Source organism: Aegilops tauschii, chromosome 1, assembly GCF_002575655.3.
Source record: "Aegilops tauschii subsp. strangulata cultivar AL8/78 chromosome 1, Aet v6.0, whole genome shotgun sequence".
Classification (NCBI taxonomy): Eukaryota; Viridiplantae; Streptophyta; class Magnoliopsida; order Poales; family Poaceae; genus Aegilops; species Aegilops tauschii.
In genome coordinates this window covers 258286062-258294579 of record NC_053035.3, presented here as the reverse complement: position 1 = coordinate 258294579, position 8518 = coordinate 258286062, and the positions used below count along the sequence as shown (strand labels likewise).

The window sequence follows — 8518 nt, the reverse complement described above, 5'->3', positions numbered from 1 at the left end:
TGTGTAACCTTTACAACAAATAATTTGTGTAACTATTTACAACAATCTCTTCATCTCCTCCAAGGACAAGAAGCTAAACTTTCGTCCAACTGAGGTACTTCATCTTTAAGCAATTACCCTAGTGAACATTTCTAGGATCACTATAGTACTTACTACTAACATATGGCTTTGTACGTTTGATAGCACACATGATGAATTTAAAGTTTATACATCCACGCATGCTAATCAACCATTGATTTTTGAACAGTGTTATGCTATGTGACATTTTGAGAAAACATTTTCTCCAACTGCAAAATTTCGTCTATTTTGCAACATTTCACTTGTGTCACGCATAACCGTTTTTTGTTGTGGAAAATACCCCCGTGACGTTTTCACGCCGTCACCCCCACCGTTATAGAAGCGCCGTCATGGAAAATAAAATTTTGATGGTACCACTTCTTCCGTCATGCAAGATCGCATTTCAGGTGATGAGCCAAATAATGTCACCGATTGCCCATTTTATTGACGGCCCAGAATGTCACCTATGATGGCCCAATCTGCCTCGTAAGATCATTGGGATTTTTTCATGCCCTCGGTTCCATAGTTCTACTCAGTTTTACCCATGGCAACAAACTGACCTCACTTTTGCCCTTCTCCCTCTAGCTGATCCTCACATAAGCCCAAACACACCATTTCCGCCGGGTCAACACCTTTGACCGTTACCTGGATACAGGCATGTGTTCCCACTGTAAACTCCGGCCACGTCATCCAATCGATGGTCAGTTGCCGATAGATAGCAGGGCAGGGTAGAGTTGCTGGTCCAGCCGATTCCGGCGATGGCTGGACGATATCTTGGCCTCTATGGGTCGCTGGTGCGTGTGTGCATCGTTGGGTGGCATCAGGGTGGCCGAGGGTGGACGGAAACGACACCAGTGGGTGAGTTCAATCGTGGCTGGAGTTTTGTGGTTGTAGGCAACATACCTCTAAAGCACAGATTCGAACGCTTTTTTCTGCTGATGTCGTTCGGCGGCAACGTGTTGTGCAGTTTGACATGGGCAGATGACCAAATGGTCACCGGAGCGTCATCATGAGCTCGTACGTGCTCGGCAAAGGGGGCTCACAATTAATGGCACTACGACATGAAAACGTTCACAAGGAGAGAGGGAAAATCTATGGAGTTCACGGTAAGGCTGTACATCACATTATCAAGCTCGGGGATGGGAAGTAGGCGACAAATCGACAGCGGCGATGCCGGCTATAGACAACGAAGAAGGCCACGATGGCGATGATTCAGGGCGTCCGGTCTTGCGATCTTTGTCGTATAGGTTCACGCTGTCGATGTGAAGCTAAAGGACATGCTGGTGGGTCGGGGATAGCACTTAGGCTACATCGTTTGAAGTCGCCGTGTCCATGGCGTTCTCAATCATGGTTAGAGATCAAGCAAGAGGAGGGGAATGTGATGGAAAGTAGATAGATTTGCACTCGTGGTATCGTAACTGTCTCTTGGTGTAGAGCTGTGGATGAAGAAGCCCTCGACGGTGCGTAGCTGGGGCAGGCGCTCCCGGACGCATCCTCCTATGCCACTAGGCGCGAGGTTTAAGACAGGGTTGCCCCTAGGTGGGCTAGGCTGCACAGTGTTGGCCTGCTATGTAAGTTTTATTCTCTCTGAATGCGCCTCGCCCAAGCATACTCCCCGATGAAACCAAGGGAACCAAACATACAAAATGATGAAGTTTAGTCCCACATCGCCGCATGAGAGGCTCGCAGACCATCTTAAATAGCATCGTCGTCATTCAGATGCACTAAATAACTTCTATTACAATAAAATCATCAAAGCTTGCTTTGTGAAGGAGATGATTTAGTTCATGATCATCTTGTTCACAAAGTAAGCATGGATGGTCTTACGATAATAGAAGTGTTTTTTAATTCACACTAATTTACTATATTTATTTTTATTTGACCAAAGTAGAACACACTAATTTATTTTTATTTTTCAAGTGCTAACATGCTCATTTCTGGCACAACCATTGGTGTTGCTACTGTGAACAATGTTGGTACAAAAAATATTTTTTGTTAATAAAAAAATATTATTTCCATTTTTCAAGTGCCAGAAATGAACTTTTTTATGAAGGAAGTGCCTCAAATAAGATGTAACACTGGGTCTTCTCATTTTCCTCTAAAGTGGACCGCATTGGAAGCCCACTGGCCAAGTTTCATGAATTTCAGAGTATTATTACTATATTTCATCGATTTAATGGATTTATAGTGAATTATGGCGAATTGCTCAAATTTGAACTACATGTGTGATGTAGTTTGATCCTTGGATAAAATTATTTTAAGCTTTTGCATTGGTGGTGTATGGAATGGGCACAACCAAAGTTTAAATTCCAAACCATTTGGTATGAATGGTCAACATTGCAAGTTTGACCCAAGTTGAAGAAATTCAAAGAAAACGAGAAAGCCTCAAAAATTAAAATCCTTGGGTATGGGGCCCTTTTGTGTCAACTAGTTTATGGGAGAAATCATAAACTTGCAATACCACAAGTTTTGAAAAAAAGTCAACATTGCAAGTTTGACCCCATTTTAAGTAAGTTTTGAATGATGTTGTTTTTGGTAAGTTCTGCATGTTGCTATTTTGCCAAGTTCTGCATGTGGCACTATGTTTGAACATGCAAAACCCACTCAATGTAGGAAATCCAAAACATAGCATTCAACTGCTAATTAAACACCTCGACATAACACTGTTTGCAGTTTAACGCGCATCCACATGTAGGATCGTGAGAACTATCTAGGTGGGGGTTGGAGACGCTTAAGATGGCGAGCGAGGCAGCGGTGAGAGCGTTCAGCATTTTGCTCAAAACGCGCTGACAACTCATACTGCCCCACCCCTATTGCGGCATTCCGGAAGCCGGCATGGGCGTACATGGTGACTAGCGTCATATCATTGCCAGCATCAGCCTCCAAGTGCTCCTAATCAACCATCTGCTCATCCTCGTTTTTCCAAATTAATCGCTAGATTCGTGTCTTCCTGAGCAGGATGAGTGATGATCTCCAACCCCCCCCCCCCCCCCCCCGATAGCCCTCCTCTTTGTGCATCCTCATGTGCGATAGTCTGCAACCCTCCGTGGTAGCTCTCCTCTTCTTCATCATCTCCTCATCACTATCCTCCTCATCCATCACCTCGTCGGCGTCCTGGATAATACGCAAATTCACCGGCCCTTCCGCCTCCGGATCCGACGAGGACAAGCGGGAGCAGTACTCATACCAGCGGGCTCGCTGTCGACGATATGGAGACTCCATCGCCTCTGCCATTGCCCACAGGAGAATCTCAATTGGGACTGTCCCCTTGCCTTTAGGAAGTAGCTGCTTCCGCTCATCCGTTATCACTTCCAACGCGAGGCCCAGTGAGTGCATCACGAGAGATTTCGAGCTCGAAAACCAGGTGCATATCTCCTAGCACTTGGCCAGCAAAAGCTCATCCCCGGCGCAAAACAAATCCATCGCCCTCTTCCAGCTTTGACCTACTTGCCATCAATCAAACACCAAATTGCAAATCAAAGAATTAAAAATGAATTCGATTATTGGAATCAAATTCATCACAAAACGATCTAAAATGGGCTACATTCAACAAAACCTAATTTGTAGGGTTTTCTATTTCAAAACTAGCTGCCACTAGTATAATACGATGAATTTGTATCCAACACTAGTACAATCAGAGTTGATCCAGTTTGTGGGTCATAACATGCTGCATGTCTTCACTGTCTAGTCCTACAAATATAGGACAAAAAATGGTGGTACACAGAGCGGTTGTGAATCCACCCATCCAAGCATGTCGTGCGCAAACAGCTTTAAGACTTTCCAAGTCCAAACAACCTTTTGTTTTTTCTAATTTTTTTTGCAAAAACCTTTTGTTTTTTCTAGAAAACTGATTACAACACGCACACACTCACACCACCACACAAACGCACTCACGTATCGCGAACTTAAGGCTAGTAACATGTAACTCAAAGTTGATTTCGAATTAGTGAAATCGTTTATTTGTCTTTCACTACAGAGCGTAAGGCACATGTTCTGTTGATCATTTCAGTATATATAGTGTGTTATGCCATCACACATGTCTTATTCGAAGTAGTGCGTTATACCATCACGCCGTGAAGGACCCATCAACTTAACGTGTGTTCAGCCTCTAAACTTGGCTTTGTAGTCCTTCCACAGCTGCTGAACATTCTTCCCGAGAATCTGCGCGAAGAAGTCGTCGGTGTACCCACTCTTCATCTTGGCGTTGAGCTGCGCGACGAACCCGGGCTTGAGCGAGTCGCAGTAGTCCAGGAACCTCGCCGTGACGTCGTACCCCTGATCCCACCGGTCGCCCTGCCCCGGCCGCACCCAGTGCCCCGGCGCGAACCCGGCCTTGAGCCGCACGTAGTCGGCGATGCCCTCGATGAGCCCGCCGTTCGCCCTGCCCTGCCCGTTCCACTGCCACACGTGCGTCGCCTCGTGGTACAGCACGCCGGTCACCTCCTTCTTGACGTCGCCGGAGATGCCGCCAACGTACTGGGCGCTGAGGTGGATGCCGTTGGCGCTGGTGAAGGCGACGCCGCTGATGTCCTCGACGACGAGGGTGACGGCATCGACAGGCTTGCGGTCGCCGGCGGCGCGCTGGTTGAAGGTTTTCCAGATGAAGGCAGAGGCGTCGGAGAGGACCTTCTTGGAGTACGGGAGGCCGACGGCCTGGTTGAACCGCCGGCCGCCGGAGGTGCCCGACGCCTTGTTCGACGCGTCGAACGTCACGGCCTGGGCCGTCGCGGCCAAGGCCACCAGGAGGAAGGAGGCGACTGTGGCTACCTGAAGCTTCATTTTGTAGCGGGTGTTGCAGGCTTGCAGGCCTGTGCCGCTGAGCTAGTGGTGTGGATGTGATTTGCTGCCTGTGCTATGGGATTATATATAGGGTGCCGATGCCTGATGGTAGTGTAAGCTCAGTCAAAAGAATTGACTTGACTTCGTCTACTATTTTTCTTGAACCATGGACCGTAGAACAATACTTCTGCTGTGTATTTTATAATGTGATGCAAGAAGGTTCGGAGGATCACGTTGTCTTCAAATGAAAAAGTCGCACATACTTGTCCGTTTGTCTCCTGATTTCTTCAAGCACGAATGCACTACAAGCCTTATCTGCACTACAAGCCATATCTTTGTTTATCCATTAGATCATGGAAAACTATCTTTTTAGATCGGCTGATTTCTCGCCGCGCAAGCCGCCTCTGTTGCGTGACACATGCACCCGTGGGGCTTGCCCACCGCTCTTCTTCCCACCTTATCCTAACTTAGACTAGTCACAATGAGTAGTAACACTATGTTACTTCCTTTATAGTGGGGAGTAATATATGTGTGGTAACATACAATACTTCATTTATTATGCTATAGACTCATCTTGCCTTGATATGTGTGATGTTAGACTAGTCACAATGGGAGTAACTTGACTAGTAACATCACACATTTTAATACAAGATTGCTTTTTTTTTCCAATAAAGGGCGATTTTATTAACTCAAAAATGTAGCATCAAGTGGATACAAAGCATTATGAGCAACACCCGGCCTCTGCATAATTAGGATGCACACAGCCGAACACCAAAAGTCTGACAACCAGAAGAAAACAAAAACCGACAAATCGGCAATAGTAGAGTCCTATAGACCGACACTGTGCCTATGTCGAAAGGTGAGATGGACCGATCGGAGGTTATGATGCCACCCATGTTGGGTAAAAACCTCCGTAGCCACCTGCTCCAACCGCGTACACACCGCCTTGAACAGCGGTTAGACCTCTGCTCGTTGTAGCATAGACCACATACGAAGCGAGTGCGTACAACGGAAAATAGCCTGCAAAGGAGAAGCATTTTTGTCATTAAAAACAAAATCATTTCTACATAGCCAAAGCGACCATAGTAAGGCATACGCTCCCACCCTTAATAGCGTTTTGAACCTATTTGAAATACCGTCCAACCAATGACCAAAAATGTTGGCAACACTTGTGGGCGGATATAAACTTGACGCTATTTGGATGACTGACCACGTAGAACGTGCAAAGTTGCATTGGAAAAAGAGGTGTCTGATGGTCTCATCATGACTAAAAAAACAACACTTCTTACTCCCTTGCCAATTGCGCCGTGCGAGGTTGTCTTTGGTTAGAACAACTCCCCTACGAAGATACCACATGAAGACTTTAACTTTTATTGGTATCTTCGACCGCCAAATTTTCTTATTATTACTCACCGGTACCTCAAAATGCGTGAGCGCACAATACATAGAGTCTACGGTGAAAGACCCTGATGTAGTAAGGTTCCAGCGAAACACATCCCGCCCTTCTGTCAGGCTAATCGCATCCAGACGGGACAAAAGATTATGCCATGACATAAGTCGGGGACCAGTCAAATCCCGCCTGAACGAAATATTCGGGGGGGGGGGGATGAACTGAGCACCTGCGCAATAGTATTATTCTTATCGCGAGCAATGTTGTACAAGGCTGGATATTGTTCTCGAAGAGTGGCACCGCCTAGCCAGATATCTTCCCAAAAACGAATCTCCGACTCGTCCTTTATCACGAAAGACCCAAAGCGAAAGAGATGTTTCTTTGCCGCCATTAGGCCAGCCCAAAAGCGCGAGTCGCCAGGTTTCCAATATGCCTGAGACACCGCCTTGTGGCCTAGATACTTGTTGCGCAGTATGGTTTGCCAAACACCATCCTCAGTAAGAAGTTTGAACAACCATTTACTAAGGAGAGCCTCATTCTTGACCTGCAGGTCATGAATTCCAAGGCCACCTTGGTCTTTCGGCCTACAAACCACACTCCACTTGGCTAGTCTGTAATTTTTCTTTTCCCCATCTCCTTGCCAAAAGAATCTGGATCTGAAATAGTCCGGTCTTTGTAGGACCCCTTTTGGGAGTTGGAAGAAATAAAGCATATAGAGGACCATATTTGTGAGGACAGAGTTAATCAAAACCAGCCGTCCTCCAACAGAGAGCAACTTGCCTTTCCAGCTGCTCAACCGTTCTCTAACCGCTCCTCTACATGCTTCCACTCCGCAATGGTGAGACGTCGATAATGAATCAGTATTCCCAGATATTTAATCGGGAAATGGCCATGTGTGCAACCAAACAGGTCAGCATAATCGGCCGCCGCCTCAACGGCTTCTCCAAAGCAGAAAAGTTCGCTTTTATGGAAGTTAATTTTAAGACCCAACATTTGCTCAAATGCTGAAAGCAAGAGTTTCAGGTTTCGAGCCTTGTCCAGGTCATGTTCCATAAAAAGAACTGTGTCATCAGCATATTACAGAATAGAGAGGCCACCATCCACAAGGTGTGGCACTACTCCTGCAATCTGTCCGTCCTGCTTGGCGCGCTCAACCAGAATGGCTAACATGTCAGCAACAATGTTAAATAACATTGGGGACATGGAGTCACCCTGTCGCAGTCCTTTTTTTGTCTGAAAGTAATGGCCTACATCATCATTGACTTTGATGGCCACGCTACCTCCAGTTACAAAATTGTGGATCCATTGACGCCATTTATCGGAGAAACCTTTCATCCTTAAGGCCTGTTGGAGGAAAGACCATTTAACCTTATCATAGGTTTTTTCAAAGTCAATTTTGAATACTACTCCACTCATGTTTTTTCGGTGCATCTCGTGAACGGTCTCATGCAGGATTACTACGCCATCGAGTATAATCCTTCCTTGCATGAACGCCGTTTGAGATGGCCGGACAACATGGTCAGCTATCGAGTTTAACCTATTCGTAGCTACTTTGGTGAAAATTTTGAAGCTGACATTAAGTAGGCATATGGGTCTATATTGCTGGATCCGTTCAGCCTCCTTAATCTTCGGCAACAAAACAATCTCGCCAAAATTCAGCCTGAATAGGTTAAGTTGATCGGCATGAAGACAATTGAACAACTCCAATAGGTCGGACTTGATGATATCCCAGAAATTCTGATAGAATTCTGCAGGGAAGCCATCAGGTCCTGGAGCTTTGTTATGTTCCATTTGGAACACCGCTGCTCTCACCTCCTCTACTGAGAAAGGTGCCGTGAGGAAGTCATTCTCTTCTGCCGTGACTTGAGGAATATCATCTGTTCGGTTCTCGTCAAGGGTGAAATTCCCTTCATCTGGCGGCCCGAACAGAGATTTGTAGTAGCTAGTGATATACCTTTTGAGCTCCTCTTGACCTTCAATCCGCCCTTCATCTTGTTGGAGACTATAAATACGTTTCTTCCTATGTCGACCATTGGCGACCAATTGGAAGTATCTTGTATTACTATCTCCCATCAAGATGAAATCAGCTTTGGATCTTTGGTAATATTTGATTTCCTCTTCTCGCAAAAGACGTGCAACCTTCTCATTGGATTGATTTTTCATATCAATCTCCTGTTGAGATAAGATGCGTGTCTCTGCAATTTTATCGAGGTCATCAATAATGGTAGAGAGGCGCTGTTTTTCTTTTTTATACATCCCATTGGTGTGCTTAGCCCATCCAGAGAGGTGTCG

At 45.9% G+C, this 8518-nt stretch overlaps 1 protein-coding gene across 1 annotated transcript; it reads right to left on the bottom strand.

Annotated features, from left to right (window-relative positions):
* Positions 1 to 3989: 3989 nt before the first annotated feature.
* Positions 3990 to 4899, bottom strand: LOC109746693 (uncharacterized). The gene has a single exon (XM_020305802.4). The coding sequence runs from the start codon at positions 4834 to 4836 to the stop codon at positions 4159 to 4161; it is 678 nt and encodes a 225-aa protein (XP_020161391.1). The 5' UTR covers positions 4837 to 4899; the 3' UTR covers positions 3990 to 4158.
* Positions 4900 to 8518: the final 3619 nt, after the last annotated feature.

Bases quoted from the DNA above. Each gene is read 5' to 3' on its own strand.
- LOC109746693 (XM_020305802.4), bottom strand. From the start codon at position 4,836: ATGAAGCTTCAGGTAGCCACAGTCGCCTCCTTCCTCCTGGTGGCCTTG.